Raw genomic sequence first — 18,347 nt, 5'->3', positions numbered from 1 at the left:
TTGAGGTTATGACATTTTCCGAGATGATTTATTCTGTTCTGAATCCAGAAAATCACTGACTTTCTCTATGGCTAACCACAATGAAACCTTTCAAGGTGAACTCCATCCTGTAGTTTCCATCAGTTTAACTTACTAGACAGTGTGTTATTCCCAGTGTTAAAGTCATTACATTATATTGTGCATTGTAATATTTAAATGAATCTCAACCAAACCACAATTACTTAAATAAAATGTGCACAGTAAAAATTAAAAGTATAAGAAGAGACTTTTTAAGCAAATGAGTTACAACTGAACAGATAATGTCTATTTCTTCAAATACAGTACTATAGTTACAAGTTATTTTTTCAAGCATTTGTGAATATCAATATACATTAAGCTGTTTCAAGAAAGTTAAGCTAACCTGCATGTGCAATTGCATCATATGTGCTGTCTTTAGGGAAGTGAAATAAGCACTATTAAATTATGTAAATATCAATTGTGTAAAGTTGTTCATAGTGACTCATTTTCAGAGGTAATTGGGTACTGTATTTATAAATGATCATGCCCATGAAGTGTGCTAACTATATTATGTTTCATTACTGAAATTTGACATTAAAAACTTAAAGGTACAAAGTTAACATATAATTATACCACAACACTATCATTAACCCCTTGTGTACAGGGTCCCCTCTGTGCTGAATAAAATCATCTGGCATTAGGCAAATAAAATATTAAAAGTGGCATTCCTGTAGTGAAGGGGTTAACTGACAACAATAATGATAGGAGTATGGTACAAGCTGTTGTGTAGTTGGTGCAGAAAAACTAAAAACATGTGCCATGGTGAGTGTAATATACAGCACACAGGATTTTAATTACAATACCTTATTTGTTTTAAGGAAAAAACTTTGCATGAAAATAATTTTTGAGAGAAAACAAAGGCACAATGAAATATTTCTGTTGATCACCTTAAGTAGGACTAAACTATGAGAGGGACAAGGGGGTAAATTGAATAGCTTACTATGTTCTGGGGTAATGATTAACCAACACAGATGGTGTGGTGTTCTCTTGTCAAGGAGCAAACAACTCCATGACAAAAGAAAAATGTCATATTTGTCATTGACATTTTCACATTTCACTTGCGGGATGTAGAGCTTGTCTTACTGTAGGGAAAGCATAAATCATTAATGATTTTCTTCACCATTAATCCAACTCTAGACCTCTGTATAGTTTTCCATAATATACCAAGTCACTAAACAGAAATATCAAATTACACAGTTCAAAAGGGAAAAGCTCTAAGTAATTTACATTTATCTGGTGATAAATGACAATGAGTTGTCAGATGACTACCGTAACTATTAGGTTTGGTGCCCAGTCCTCACAGACCTTAGTCTTAATGGTCTGTTTAGAACAGGTTGGGGCCAATATGACCCACAACTCAAATGATAATAACCCTGATTCTGTCACAAGTACAGTTGGTGATCTTCCACCAAGGATGACATTTTCATACTGCTACAGACAGATGCTACAGTTGGACACTTAACATTGCTTCAACACCGAATCAACATTGAAATAATGTTGGAAAATCATTTTAACATTAAAAAAATGTTGTTTGCCCTCAATTATACACGTGATCTTTGAAAATCACATGATTATGTCAGCCACTGCTGTAGTCCTCACATAAACCCTACAACAACAATAATTATTATTATTCTGGCAGATAACTAAGGGATTGTTACAAAGGTGGCATCATACATTCTTAACCTATTTATGTACAGTTGACATAATAGTGTGCCAACAGGATAAAAAACCACTAAGTATCATGTCAACTGTGAACCTTTCAGGTGACCCCTGAACAATGTACAAAAAATTCACCTGAAGAATTTTTGTACATTGTTGGTGAATTTTTTAACATTGTTTATGGGTTACATTAGATGTTCACAGCTAACATGGCACTAATGTTGTTGTTTTTTACCTTATACAGCACACACTCTTAATGTCTTCTGTGTCCACATGTACTCAAAATATGTATCATGCCCCTTTGTACCTCTGAAATTACCATTTTATCTTCAAATGTAAATTGTTACTTGAAATATTAAGGGATTAGGGATTTTATCGACTTAATCTATTATTCTTACTCCTTGTCCATGTCTGTGTAGGGTGAATCATGGAAACAGACAACTAAAAAAAGGGGGAAAAGTGTATAGGAAAGCAGCACAAGACAGGTGTAGAAAGTGACAGAAAAGTGCTGGAACATCAAGTAAGAACATTCCACACACACACTTCCCCATGTCTTCATCTACATAAACCTACCATGGCAGATATTAAAATTAAGATTAGTATGATCTATCACAATTATATTTTTCCAAAGCGAATGGACATAGTGACTGAACTAATGGGTCCTATGCAAACTACAAGGAAGAGGGACACATGCTAATACACCCCAGCCCCCCAGTCATAATGAGCTCCAATCCCAACAGTCCCCAATATTAATGGTTACTCATTTGACCTATAACCAATGGTCATTTAGATAGATAAAAAAAAAATCCTCATCACATATACAGCTTTCCCAAGACGAAGGGTATGTGTAAGAACCTGACTCAGTATTCAAGCTCACAAAAGTTTTCATCTCAACTTCAATATTTCTACTGATTCAGGATCACAAAAGTATATAATAAACAGATGACCAATAAAACCCTTTAAGTTGACATGAAAAATAAATTCACCCTAATGGCAATCAAGTGTAAGTTACCTACTAGTACAGGGAGGGATCCAGAGCTAGTTAAGTGGAGGGTTAGTGTGTAGGGGGTTGGGAATTTCCAGAGCAGACAATTACATATAAATATCGGCTCTTTGTTCCATTGAGGGGGTGTGTTCATCATGTGGTTGTTCCATTAAGTGTATTTATCATGTGGTTGTTCCATTAAGTGTGATCCTAATGTGGTTGTTCCAGTAAGTGCAGTTAGTGTGTTCATCATGTGGTTTCTTCATTAAGTGTGTTCATCAGGTGGTTGTTCTGTTAAGTGTGTTCATCAGGTGGTTGTTCTGTTTAGTGTGTTCATCATGTGGTTGTTCCAGTTAGTGTGTTCATCAGGTGGTTGTAAGGCTCGAGGTAATGTAAGGTCAGATCTTGTGCCATGGGACAGTGACACCTTACCCATCACATTGGACCTGGGGGCTGGATCCCTCATTGTATTAATCATTTTTTCACGACTTAAAAATGTAAATTAGAAATATGGACTTTGTAGGTCAATCTGCACTGAATCTTACAAATCAGAAATACAAATGCTGTAAATGGTAATACGGTATTTATGAAAAGAAAAATTATAATGTTATTTTTGTGTACAGTAGGGGAGATCATATTCCTTATAGAGAGAGATTCTGTTTTGTCTTAACTTAGTGGAGATCCTTGTTGGAATGTTATGTGTGAATTTCTGATTCCTGTCTTTCAATATTTGTTGTACTTTCCCATCATGATTCAAATGTTTTAGAAATTTGTCATAATTTTTTTGTTGGACTAAAACCCCTGCGAGAGGGTTTAGATTCCAGTGATGGTACAAGTAACCCCTTGGAAACAGAGCTACTGTTTCTACGTATACTACAGATCCCAGGAGAAGAGGTGGTGCTTCACTAGCATGTCACGCACACCTTCGCGCAGTGGTCTCTGGTCTTGGTTAGGAGGTGGCGGCAGTTCCCAGTCTGGATTGAGGGTGAAAGGAAACTGAGCCAATACACGAAGCTCACATTTAATCTGCACCCAGCCCGGAGACCTAAGGAAGGACCACGGTTGATACCATCGTTCAACCACGTCCGCACTTGAACATAGCACCTCTAACCACAGATGCAGAACCTGTAGAAATAATTGTATACATATAAACCTTCTGGAAACTTTCCTAAATGATATAGAGTGTGTGGTGATGACCTACAAGACTTCAAAGGTGACCGATGTATCACTTGCCAAAATAAATCACTATTAATGAAGTACATTACTTCATAGTGAGTGTAGATCCTGCCTCTAACTCTGTTTATGTGGAACAAATGAGAGATTTCCTTGATGTCCCTTATGCTTCTTAACTATACAGAACACTACTAGTGCAAATGAAACTAGAAGTTAAGAATGTTGTATGTAAGAAAGTAAAAAGATACACACCTGTTCATTGAGTCCCAGACAGATCAATGAGCGCAGTTTAACGTCCATCTGTGCATGTACTGCATCATGACTCATGTTGATTGCTTGTACACATCGGTAGAGTAGCTGTTAATAAACATTAATATGAAAAGAATGTCTGAAGAAATAATGATCTGTTCCATCCAAAACACCTACAACACTTGGCAATAAATGACCTACTGTATACTTGTGGACCATAAGTTAATGTTACTTTTCATTACAAATTACATCAAAAGAGCTTGAGAAACACCATCATAGCAAGAAGCATCTGAGTACACATCTGAGGCACTCAAGTAGATGTCAAGATAATTTTGTCCACACCTGGACAAGTTAAGTTTAATGGTAACTTGTACATAGAAATCATACAGACACCATCTTGCCCACCAACAGAAGACATACAGAAGGACGGACAGGCAGTGTCTAGTATACCTTCCTAAAAACTGATCATCAAACTTATCTGAAACCAAGTTGTGATATTTCTACAGAACATATCTGATAAAACTCTATAGCTGTTTGTTCAGCTGTAGTAATCCTCCCCACCCTTCTGGAGGAGTGACAGAGGTTAAACACACCAAGTTAAGACAACCATGGCATGTTTTGTATCAGTACCTTAAACTGGGAAAATAAAAGAACAATATTGAGCAACAAATACCGTACAAGTAATAAAGCAAATTTTCATATATGGTAAGGCTGGTAGGGATCTTAGCAAGGTTCACAGAAGGCTCTTTGGCCTCTGATAACTACATCTGGCTAATGGAATTACTGAAAAATGTTACCCTATAGAGACTGTAACATGAAGCCATTGTATCAAAAATTATTTTTCTATCAGCCTTCACTGTTGCAACCACTTTCCAGCTCCAGTGAAAGTGGCTGGAATGAAGAACTGCACAGATTCTCCTTTCGTGTTCTCCTCTGTTCTCTCTAACATTATTATATGTTTTTACTGAACTTATTATAAAACTTGATATTATCCAACATACCTCTTCTGGGGTCAGCACTTTGCCATCTTCATCCAGTCGGAATGTACGGCAGAGAACCAGGCGAGAGTACACAGAGGAGAAATCTCGCTCCACTTCCCGAGCTGCCGACTCCTCGATGAACAACCAGGGATGACACGGCCCTCCTGTAACAATACATACCATCAAGTATCATATCTACTGTGGTACTTCCTGTAAAAACTGACAGGTACCAGTACAGTTACACACATAACTTTGGACTCCAAGCCATCCATGAACAGTACTCTCTGATGACAACCAATTAGCTCCTGATAAAAAATATTTCGCAGCTCCTACATATCGTCATGTAAGAATGTGGGACCTTCTGTGATCTTGAAATGAAAATCACTAAAAATAAAGGATAAGATAAAGCAAAAATACTATCAGCAGGTATCTACAGAAGTACAACATGTGATCAACAAAGACCAAATAAAAGGCCATTTTGGAGGACCAATGAGCAAGTGAGTCAGTCAGTAAGTCTTGGTGTTCACAACTGTATTAAACAATCAAGATCTTTAAATGTAATCTGACCTAAGAGTGAAGTTTGCCGCATCCCATGTTGAAGAATGGCCTTCAGTGCTGGGCAGAGAGTTCCTCTTACTAGGTCTGTCACTAAGGCATTGATGGCATCATCCCCAGCACGGCTGTACTCTTTACTGCGCTCATCTAGAACCTCCACAAACTTGGCAGGAAACCATCCTGACATGAAAGACAAAATATTATAATATGGATATTTACAAGCACTTTGGTCACTGTAATACAGTAAGTGAAATGAGACAAAAAAATATCTTATATTAGATTAAAGAAAAAAACCAGAGGAAAGGTGATCAGGTGACAATGATGCAACAACAGAACAGTCTTCCTGACAGCAAAAAAAGAAGAGCATCTGTACACAAAAAAATTTGCCACAAACTTATGGAAGACACCTTGGCCAATGACTCCCCCAAAAAGTACCAGCACCTCGGTGTGGTAATGATGATACTGTACATACTTTACCAGGTTCCAAAGATCCATCCAAAATTATAAGACTAGTTGTGTGGACAAGTGTTGGGTTACATATACACGCCAACAAAGAGGCCTGGGTGATGATGACATCCCTCTGACAAAATTGGTTGAGGAGTGAAGAGAATGCTGGAATCATAGTGAATTAATACCTTAATACTGAACAAGACAATAATCACAGGTGATAAATAATCCTCATTACCTCTCAAACCATTAAGCTCTCCAATCCAGCAGTGCTCATCACGCTGGGATATAATGGTGATGATGTCATTTTTACGAAAACCCAACTCATCATCGTCATGCCGTTCAAAATCTGTAAAGAGCAGTGCAATACTTCAGTGACTGGCTGGAGCCAATTTAATAACCAGAGGGTTACCTTCCCCTGGCAGGTACAGTACTAGATGTGTTTGCTGTTATGTATACATGGTAATACAGTACAGAACTATGACTTACCAAGCAATGCTTTAGCTCGTCTATGTCTGGACCTTGCTGTGGCCAAAAAATTGGGAAGATCATGTGCATGAGATTCTAAGGAGTAATCTGGCGTAAGTGTAGCAGAGGTGAAGTTTGGCTCGATGCCCTGCAAAACATAAAACATAACTCGTGTCATGGGCATTTTATCTGGTTCACTAAGAATGAGATGCAGTTAATTACGGTAATATCTCCGTAAGCCGGAATCCCTCAAACCCGGAACTCTCCAATAGCCGGAATTGAAATTTTCTCGGAAAATCGTTCCCAAAGCCGGAATTTTCCAGAAAATTACGGCTTTGGGAACGATTTTCCAAGGGGCACAATTTTCCGGAAAATTCCAAGAACATTTTCACGATACCCGGAAAATTCCAGGGATGGGGGAGTTTTTTCTGGATTTGAGATATGAAAATCAGGAGCATTTTCTGTAAATTCTGAGAACAATTTTCCAGTACAAGTACCCGGAAAATTCCGGGGATGTGGGATATTTTTCTGGGTTCAAGAAAAGATGTAATAGGTAATTTCTGGAACTTCAGAGAACATTTTTCCGTTACCCGGAAAATTCTGGAAAATTCCGGGGAATGAGGGATTTTTTTCCGGCTTTGAAAGAATCGTCTCGTTATCCGGAAATCTCTCAATCCTGCAAGTGCTCTGCACCAATTGTTCCGGCTAATGGAGATATCACTGTACAGTTATAATAATATTTTCCCCAGGCATCTCATTAACATTGTTGACACAAATGTTGTCAAAAACAATGAAGGTCACCTGCAGGTATATTAGGAAATAAAATCTACAGTATTTCATTGCACTGGTGATCAGTATATGGCAACTCCAAATTAAAATTTTTCTCACAATTTCAAAGAAAAATAAATACTGCTTCATAGAGTATAGGATATTTTTCAGAGCCTTATGACATCATATTAAACATCATTACTGAAACAACTGTTTAAAGAGTAATAAAAAACAGGTTTAAAATTGCATCAAAATATGCTAGTTAGCGTGTGTTAGGGGTTTAACTTTTCTCAGTGAGTCAAAAAGTTAATCAGGGTTGGTAGTCATAGAGCTTGCTGACACAACCAACAATAAGAACACTACACTCACTTGGAAGTGTCTGCCAACTTGTAGTATAGCCTCTCTCAGATCCACCAGCAGCTCTGTCTGGCGGATGTTTTTGTTGCGAAGGTCGTCTGCGTTTCTGTCATCTCCAAATAAAATGATCTCCAACATTGATTTACTTTTGCTCACTTGTCGTCTGAGGAAATAAAGAGTGTCAATTAGGACCAACTATCTCATATACTGTACACAACACAGACCAAATATAAAGTCACTAAAATCCTTTCAAAGGTTTACTATTTATTCGATAAGACTTAAACATACTTCTCCTACGAGTCACAGTTCATGATATAAGGAATGTTGTGTTTAGACGTCTGCTGACAATGTTGATAAAGAGATAAAATATCCAACCTAAGAAGACTTCAATTCTTCTAAGCTACAACCTTCACCTATAACACAGATGAGCTCTAAAAGTCCTTGAGGTGAATACAGTTTAGTATAAGCCAATTATTAACACCGTAGCTCTTTCCATTCTCAAGTTATGCTGCCATCACCATGTAAGATGCATTTCTATGTCAAGTTTCATCAAGCTAGTGACAACTACCGGTATACACAATTTAGGAGTCAGACAATGACAAGTTTACAGATGTACATATAACCAAACCATTCAATAATACATATACTGTACTGTTCTTTGTTTCTGTAAAATAGGCGTACATTAAACATATCCTGTAGTATATAATGAACTAACCTTAGTACTTATGAATATCAGGATCACAGTTGACTTTAACCCATAAGGTGCCATTTTCTCAACAACTATCATGGTATAAAGATTGTTCTAATTATCAAACTGTATCATATATTGGCCTTAAACTTTGGAATTTTTTAATTAAATTTTTTGGGGGGTGAAAATCAGACAAAGTTCTTCTAATATGGGCAAAATGAACCAACCAAGCCCAAACCTGGAGCTGCCATGATGGTCAATGATACTGATCTAAATGATTATCTTCTCCTCTGTCTCATGAAAGTCTTTAAAAGTGTTGGGAGAAATTAAATAACCGGGGTACTGTTTATACCTATTAAGATGCTGTTTAGGAAGATTGGTTGAATGGTCTGGGTTGATGAGGGCTCCGTGATCAGCCATCAGGTATGCAAGGTGTCGTCGCCGGTGGGTCTCAACCATTACATCTGTTAAGCTTCCACACACATTCTCCATTACCTATGATGGAACCAAGATAAACAAATTATAATATCTATCACTGTTACCTTCACTCCTCTATCCCTTTCATGGGGTAAAGAGTTTAAAGACAATTTAAAAAGCTCAAACAACAACAAAATCACACTTCACACACATTTGATTGTATCCTCAACTTGTATACATTACATATATACATAGTGAATTCTCAGCCATCAATCTCTCACACTAAATTCTTCAAAGCGGCCATTCAGATATCCCTAAAAACACTCTCTTTCCTCCTTGCTCCTCACATGTACTCACAATAACCCACCTATCACTTGTAAATTTAATACCATTGATAATATTCTGGAATTAGTTTCATTTTATTCTATCAAACAAATTCTACAATTCATAATTCAACAGCAATATTACACCTTCTCTCAAACTTACTCTTTCACACACTCCTGACTTTGCTCCCCATCACTTGTCCCCAGTTCATCTGGAAAGGGCAGGTTATGATATGGGTCGGGTAGACTGTGTGACGTTAGGGTAGGTGTGGTTAGGATAAGATAATTTACGTTGGATGAGGTCAAGTTGGGTAAGGGTAAAGTAAGTGGGAAGTTGAGAAAATAACTGATACCTGTACCACCTAGGTCATGGAGCCTCACATGTAAAATATGAAGAACACCAAGAATGAAGATGCAAAACTGAGAAAGAAAAAAGTATAATTCTTAAGTGACTCGCCTTAAACAAACATTCTACATCATCAACGTCACCAGGAATATCCGAGAGTGCGTTGAATATCTGTGCAGAATTTTCCAAGCTGCGAAGTTCTGCTTCTGTAGCAAGAGAAAAAAATATTGGAATGTAAACTTTGGCAGATAAATTCCAACTTTCATTAAATTAATATTTGGTAAGCTGGAAACAAGATACCCATACAAGCTACCACACAAGATAATTACACACATGCCACTGGATATATACTGAAAAATTTTAGTTTAAAAATAACAAATTCCACAATCAAAAAATCTGGTTAAATATGTTAATAGAGTGAATTTATTTACATGAGGTTCCTGAATCAAGAAACTTTTGAGTGAACAACTACTGGATAACTTTGGGTCTTTCCTGCCTCAGTCCTGTATAATAAAGCTTGAGCAAAGAGATTAATGAATGATATTACAGTATAATGAAGTTAACTATGAGTAGTATTCATTTGGACAAATGGTTGTGTGGCAGCAAAGGAAATACAGGGTCAGAGAGACAACTTTACTCCTGACTTGTCATCACGTCAAAGAAGTGAACCAACTGGAGGTACTGCTGGATGAAAACACCCAACCAAAAGCATGAGGAACATGTGTTGCCAGTTTGAGGCAGCAGCAAGAATGGAGGAGATGTGTATGAAGTTCCAATTATGGCCTCAGTGCATTGGAAGTTTGTGTCTCCTGAGTTAATTTTGGCCCCGTAGCCTCAGCCTTCACTGGACCCTCACAGATGGTCCATAGTCATAAAATATGTAAAGATTTTTCTTACCTTTAATCTTGAGCATGGCAAGAGTGACCTGGAAGAGGACAATTGATCCATCCAGGAAGAAGAGATCCCACACTCGGAGGAGGATCTTCATATGCAGCACCGACGCAAACACCGTCACAAACCAGTGTAGCGTTATCAGCGACAGTTCTATGTCGTGTTCCCGCACCACTGACTCAACACCCGGCAGATAGGTGGACACCAAGGCAGCCAGGACTCTCTGATCTGCTTGCACACCTGTTTCACAAAAATACAACCTAATGTTAAATCCACTGACACTTATCACCAAAAGGATTCTTATTGTTACTTCACCAGCTTAGTGCATCAACATTCATGAAATATTATGATGTTCATGGCACAAGTCACCCACAACTACAACTATGCAACAATATTTCTCTGCCCTAAGACAACAACTATAGTACCAGTATACAATTAAGCACACAAGTTTGGTAACTTGAGCAAAAACTGGAAACAGGAGCAACATAATTTAATTTAACTTTTATTATAAATACTCATGTCATTTTCGTCACAGTCATTCTGCCACAGTAGTGAAAAGCATGAATTTATTCAATAAATGTAAACCTTGACTAACTCACTAGGAGAACTTTTTGTCATGCCTGGTAGTGTTGCCCAACCACTGTTGATGTAGCATATGACCAACTCTTGGTTACTCTTGTGTGAACTGTTCCCTGACTCACACCATACCAGGCAAAAACCTTTCTCATCAAGTCAGTGAGTTAATCAGCCAATTAGGATTGATATTCATAAAGTTTACTATCACAGCTAAACAATATGTACACTATGAAACAGAAAAAGAATACCAGAAATTGATAATATCTGTCTTATATATGCTATATAACTACCATAATCATGACTTCAAGGGTACAGTACTTACCACCAACCAGTTTATCACCTACACACTGTTGTATTTACTTAATAAAAAGAAACCTTCCAAAACAATTAACCTCTCAGCTAAGCATCCTTATCAATCATCATTATCTGTAGCAGCTGAGAGGTTGTTAAGTGAGAAGTGACACTACTCACTCACCAATCAACTTTTACGTATTGTGATGGTTGCTCAGGATGCTAAAAGTAGGCAGTACAGTACTTAGTTGGCAGGTCAGTTACAAACACCTTCTCAAATGAAAGAAGAAATTAATCAAAGACAAGGAATTATAAATTTACAAGCATGTTTTCCCAAAGTGGAAAAGTTAAGAGGAAAAGTATGGCATTCTTACACAAGGGAGTGGAAGGGTGAGTTAGAGATTAGTCATTTTTATATGCAGGAGTGGAGGAAACTTAGTAAACTCTTTTTACCCTGATGAAACAAAGAAAGAAGTAAGCCATTCTTACCCAGAAGTGTGGAGGAGTAGTAGGAGGCAGGCAGGAGGTCTTCTACTATTGTACACATGACCCAGAAAGCCTCCTCCTCCTCTAAGAACAGCAGGAGGGATGCAGCCACCATCCCCGTGCCCTGGCAGTACCTGACATGCGTAGTAGTACAGCCTGTGATTCTCATTATTCAGAACAGGTCAGGTATGGAGGCCACTACCAAACTCTCTCAACCCCTTATGGAAATAACCAAGTTATTTCTAAAATGATTTAAACCTAATTTTTCTGGTACTCTACAAAATCATCACCAAGTTTCTAAATCCCTCATGGAAATAATCAAGTTATATTCAAAATGGAGCCACATTTCAGTTGGTAACAAGAAACTCCCAAGCAGAAAAATAAAGGTTCAATCCTGAAGTCAAGAAGGGTTGGTTAGCTGTTATTCAGTTGTATTACATACAGAGTTGACCATCAGCACAGGTCTTATCCTCAGAGAAATATATACTACATTGGTCTCCATGTTTAGCAGCTGATTATATGGCCAAAGTACAATACTCTCTCTCCAAGTCCAGGTATTATTCACCAAGTGCCACTAAGTCTGTAAATCCAGTTGATCCATTTTCAATCATATCTACCACCAAACGATTAAAACAAGAAGCCACACTGAGGTAATGTTTCATCTGCTGTGACACTAAAATGAAGCAGGAACAATACAGAAAAACTCAGTTGGGAGGTGAGCTTGGAGGCAAAATCATCATCCTTGTTCTGTGTTTCCTGTTTTCTGATTCAAAGTACAGTACAGTGGTTGTTCAGAGAAAATCCACTTGTAAGAAAAGGAAGGTCATTAGTTTTATTCGTCTATATTTAAAAATCGTTTCCACAAGAGGTTCCAGAGTTTGGGCTTTGGGAGTTGAGTAGTGGCTTCAGTCCCAAACTATTTTTAATAAGAACAATCAGCAGCTCTTGCATAGTGTTAGTACCATCTTCCAGCCAACCACTTCACCAATAACATGTTATACAAATCATTTATCATGCAAGGCAATTATTTATCTTTTAGCATTAAGGTTAGTTAGTATATTAGCTAAACAGTTCACAATGAAGACTATTAACAGTGCTATAAATTCTAAAACCACATGCCAACCAATACAAATAAGGTATGACCATTGCTTGATTTACTCGTGTTATATGCAAAACTAAATCTAACATTGTTATTCAAATACAGTACAGTAGTGTTAGCTAGCTATGTGCAGAAATCTTTCTTCATTACATATTTCCATCGTATAAAACTCTTTTACTAAATCATCTTTATGTTAAACTTTAGCTTACCCACCAAAGGCTTAGTACAGTATATACACAATACTACTTTACATCCAAATTGTTCCTTAGAGGTCATCAGGCATAGCTATAGGTCCCACTTTCAATGAAACAAATCCTATTATTTCACGTACAGTATTTTTATTGTCCACTATAAGTGGGCGGTGGCCTTCATACAATTGAAAGGCAAAATAATGGTTGATGACCAATACATCCCAAGAGGAATCGACCTGAGCTATCCTACTTCACACTTGAGAATACAGTAAAGTATCATTACTGATAAATGTATGTGATAAAATATTACCATAACATTCATATACAAATGAGCAGACAATCTGATTCAGATGACAGCTTCCACTTACCCAATGTCTGGGTACAACCAGGCCAACGCACGTAACACCCGTCTTAGGCGAGGGATGCCAGTAGAGGTGAACTGAGAGAAGCAAGCACTGGTGGGCATAGTACGTAGCAGATCCTTCTCTATCTGTTTACTTGTCATGAGCGCATCATTACTGGAGGCCTTGACCACCTCCCGGTATGAGATATCTGACTGCTGCTGCTTCTGAAGAGCACCTGAGGATAAATGGAAATTATCTATCAACTTATCCATGGTCTTTACTACTGTCTCATGTGTCTGCGAGATGGATCAAGGATACAGAAACCTCAAGAAATAGAGGAAACAGCAGGGGAGAAGCATTGAAGAAATATAAAAAATTAAAAATAATGGGAAAAGCCAAAACAACAGGCAGAAATACGCCTCACATACTTCTTCATATCCGAAACTTGCAAATGCAGAATAAAAAGTGAATCCAAACACTTAAAAAATTATGTGATTGCAGTAATCCACAATGAATACATGTGACCCAACTGGTAAAAGCCACTGAGATAAACCAGAGATGGCCATGTTGTGGCTCTGTTGTGCAACAGGAACACAATAACAGAACACTTCTCATCTGACAGAAACAATGAATGATAGCAAATGATGGGACAGTCTGTGTTGCTCTTGATGCCAGTCACCTTATACTGATAGTAGAAAAGGGTTTACATGGAAGAAAATTATATGATATTTGTGTAAGTAACTCAGCCCTTTCAGAGCACTATTTACCCCTCTACATGTCACAAACCCAACAACAACATCAAATTTAATCACCTACAAATCCAGTAGGCTGGTGTGGTGCAATGAAACACAGACTGATTTACAAACAGACCAATTATGTGTTGTCCACTGAAGAAAAAAAAAAAGACTGACCGGACAGCCTCATCCACAGTTGTGGACGGAGGGAGTGTGGGACTCCTGCCCTGACCATCCCACGCAGCTTGTCAGTCCGAGGTAACCGTACATCCACATGTTCCCATGTCAGCTCACCAACCTCATCACTGTGACTGAACTCCAGATATGCTATCCACTGTAATCTGAAGAACATAATCTTGGATAAAATATGTTCCAATACAAACAAACCTGACATTACACTGCAAATAACACCAGATTTAGCTTCTCTTTCTTGAGGATATTAAGAATTTTAGTCACCTTCTTTGTATAATGCAATACAATAAGCTTATGAACTCAATATATATATATATCAGTGTATATATCTACAGGTAAATTATAAAGTAAGTCATCATTTTCTATATATCTACATACCATTTTTTTTATTTACAGTAAGCTATCCGGTTAAAGAGTCTACCATTACAAGGTTTCTAAGTAAGAGAATGACTTCATCCTAACACTGTAACATGACAACAGTGAGCCTCCATCCCGTTTACTAAAAAAATGTTCCGATTACGGTATTTCCCATGGTACATTGCTTCAATCTGTAAGCTGATTGGCTGGCTTTCATAAACATCCACCACAGCTTACTGACTGGTTAACTAAGCTCAGTCAGCCAGTTCATGGGTTTCAAAGTTTCAGTTCTGTAATGGGATTTTCCAGTTAACAAGTGTCCCCTTTACTGTATATATATAACAACTCACCTAAGACCCTTCCTTCACTCCTTAATATATGAAATGGAACATGCACAAATCCTTAAAAATATCCATTAATTGTACTGCCACCTTGAGTTGAGAAGAGAAAATAAGCAGAGATAATGGTGTGTTGTGTCTCACCTGTGTTGAACGGAGACAATGGTGTGTTGTGTCTCACCTGTGTTGAGGATCCTCTACAAAAGGTTGACTCAGGAGTTTCTTGCTGTTCTGCTCTGGCCCGTCTTCTTCCTCTACACGAAACCCAAACTCATCGAACCTGTTGACCAATAAATTCAACGTTTAAAAAGTGTTTATTGATCTTGAGTCCCCGGCCAAGACCCAGAGTACATAATGAATACAAGAGCCTGAGGACTTAATATGATCCTAACTCTTGAACACCTTGATGCTTACACACAGACACAGCAGATAATGGCACAAGTTGATGGGGTGTGGCTGTACCGTTACTGTTTATTGTCTTGGCACTTTATTGAGTGTATATATGCTGCTGTGTTGTAGGATTAATACAATATCTTACAGGCATTTATTTATTTTCATTAAGAGGCACATGGATGGACAGTTTCAAACATATCCCTTAAACCATATCAAATTAACAAGGATTCATTGTATACTTTTTTAATCAAATTCCTTTTTTTAATATTTACAATTGGCAAAGTAGAAATATGTGTGTTCAAGGTAAACGAGCCAAACATTGAGTTGAACTGACCTATAATCTGGCTGGTGGTTAGGGTCATGGTGGTGGTCTTGCTGAGAGAGCTTGGTGAGGATGTCCTGCGGCCACATGGACGGAGTGATGGCGGAGAAGGGGCCTCCCGAGCATGGTTCTGTTACACAACTCCCAATTCTTATACCTGTTGATGGGAGAGAGGTTACTGTTGGGTACTTTCACTCTGTGTCTCTAAACTCTGACTCTATCTGTCTTTTATCTTATCTCCTCTTGCATAGGTATGCTAAATAGGGATGATCAGGGAAATGTTAACTTCAAAATAAGACGGTAATGGTAGGGGAAAGTATAATAAAATTATAGTTTTATCCATAATATTATTATTATTATTATTATTATTATTATTATTATTATTATTATTATTATTATTACTACAGTATTATTATATTTTCACCCCCAGGCCCCGATGTGGGTCATTGACCTGTGCCTTGGTGGGCTAATCCCGTAATATTTGTCTCTCTTTGAAACTAATTTGAAGACAACAATGAAACTATGTAAAAAAAAATTGTATGTTTAGGTGTAAATCTTTGCAATTATCTATGTATAGTACAGTATACTATCTTACATGTACCGGTATTATTACTGTACTGACAAATTTCTTCACAACTCATCAGCACACCTGCCTCAACCCACCTGTACTCAGACCCTCAGGAGTGTCTGGCAAGAACACATCATCATTGTCATCATCATCAGCAGCGGTCTCAATATGGACGTGTGTGGTGCCATCTGTGTAACCGTCTGGGGCACGGTTCCCAAAGAGGGAGCGTGCTATCTCCATTACAGTCTGGACTCCCCGTCTCTCAATATGTGGCTGTGTATCACCACAATAAGTCAGTACAACACCCTGAAAGGGAAAAAAAAAAGTCAGTCTACATAGTACAGTACATGGATAAAATATGTACCTTTATATGTGTTATTATCAAGACACATTAACATCAATGGACAAAAGTAGGCTAATGGCAGCAGAAAAGAACTGTAAAAAAAAAAAAAAGACCAGAAAGTTAGGAACGAAAGACCTAGAAAATACTAGATACTATACTGTCCCCATGTACCACAGATTACAAAAATATAAGAGACACAGCCGAGGCAGCTTGGATGAGTAGCTAAATCAACGGCAGAAGACAAACATCCAAGAATGTCACATGACGGGACACCACAAGGAGCAAGACTCAGGGGACGACTAAGAGAGACATGGAAGAATAATGCTGGGTATAAACAGACTGAGAATACAGGATAACTGACTGGCTGAGTTAGAGAGGATCTAACAACTAATGACCACAAGGAGTGAATATGGAAGGACATATTATTAAGAAAGTGGCACTAAACTACACCTTTAGTCTTACAAATCTAAGACCAATATGTTAAACAAGTTAATTTGGGTTAATGAATAATAGTTTGGTTCACATAATTTTCATAAAAAGTTTTGTGCAATAGTTTTACAGTTACTGTTTATAAGACACAGTGAGATTCATTAAAAATTCCAGTGTAAATTTTATAATGTGATACGCTTAATTTTCTTTAACAAAATGTCTTACTTATCACTTTTCAGAAGATACGTACATTACATGGCAGCAACAGACATCGCTTTAAATACGAATACATAATTTCCTTGCTCAGTGGGGAAATAAAATATACATGCAAATCCAATATAAATAATTTACCATACCATAACTAAAAGAGTTGTGAAGGGACAAATATGACTGAGAACGTATAAGGCATTATTAGTCAAAGCTTGTAACTCTAAATAATGGAATTTTTAGGGAACAGGTGGAAGATGTTAGAGAAAATGAATATAAACTTAGAATTATGTGTCAAGGTTCCATACATATATTAACTATGAATGGTTGTGGTTATTTGGCCGCCAGTAAACCATTTATGAAAGATGAACTGAAATAAACTGACCTAGTCTAACTAACATATCAAACCTAGAGCATATTTCAGATCAAGTTAATTTGGTTCATGTTAACTTAAACATATTATTTCATATTATCATCTCTAACTACTCAAAGATTGTATTTGCATGAAGACTTTACCAATATTACTCAGATAAATCAAATTCACTTTATATAACAGATTCCATTGGTTTCTTCAATAATGTGCAAAGTTTACTGATTATATAAGAGAAAATTAAATAGATGGAGAAGATTAACTACATGTTTAATCAGTCAGGTCATTAAACATAAATTCACACTCGTTCAGCATTACAACCTTATGAAAGCCATTAAAAGGGCTCTCTCTATTGTAATCCCCAGTTAATTTTTTGAGCAGTTAGTGTAAATATCTACCTGTCTTTATCTACATTTAAAGCATAGCTGTCACATTTAATTAACTCGTATTCACCTGAAGTGATCCCAAGCCTCCAGGTAACCACACTGTCAACAGCTGGTACAGTCCACCACAACAATAACAAGATGGTTAATGTTGGATCGCTAAACGTAGACCTTTAAATATGACCTTTAAATTATTTGTTTATTTATATTTGGTGGAATACGAGAATAATTTTATTTGAGCTTAATATATATACATTAATTCTGATGTATTTGTCGTAATTTGGTTGGGTTTAAATGGGTTATGTCGTCTGAAATATAGGTGGTTTGGAGGCTTTGTTCGTGGTATTAACATAACATTACA

The 18,347-nt window shown here is 37.3% G+C and overlaps 1 protein-coding gene across 1 annotated transcript; it reads right to left on the bottom strand.

The window, feature by feature from the left end:
• Window positions 1-289: 289 nt before the first annotated feature.
• On the bottom strand, window positions 290-18,131 carry LOC121862183 (small G protein signaling modulator 3 homolog). Its single transcript, XM_042360259.1, has 17 exons — window positions 18,057-18,131; window positions 16,350-16,560; window positions 15,699-15,843; window positions 15,153-15,251; window positions 14,262-14,425; window positions 13,375-13,585; window positions 11,720-11,850; window positions 10,370-10,603; window positions 9,584-9,678; window positions 8,739-8,881; window positions 7,711-7,861; window positions 6,595-6,721; window positions 6,344-6,454; window positions 5,671-5,838; window positions 5,125-5,267; window positions 4,127-4,231; window positions 290-3,826 (listed from the first exon to the last, which is right to left on the bottom strand). The coding sequence occupies exons 2-17, from the start codon at window positions 16,492-16,494 to the stop codon at window positions 3,575-3,577; spliced, it is 2,424 nt and encodes an 807-aa protein (XP_042216193.1). The 5' UTR covers window positions 16,495-16,560; window positions 18,057-18,131; the 3' UTR covers window positions 290-3,574.
• Window positions 18,132-18,347: the final 216 nt, after the last annotated feature.

Source organism: Homarus americanus, unplaced genomic scaffold (assembly GCF_018991925.1).
Source record: "Homarus americanus isolate GMGI-L3 unplaced genomic scaffold, GMGI_Hamer_2.0 scaffold25013, whole genome shotgun sequence".
Taxonomy (NCBI): Eukaryota; Metazoa; Arthropoda; class Malacostraca; order Decapoda; family Nephropidae; genus Homarus; species Homarus americanus.
The sequence above is the reverse complement of the archived record's forward strand: the minus strand, read 5'-3'. Positions and strand labels throughout refer to the sequence as shown.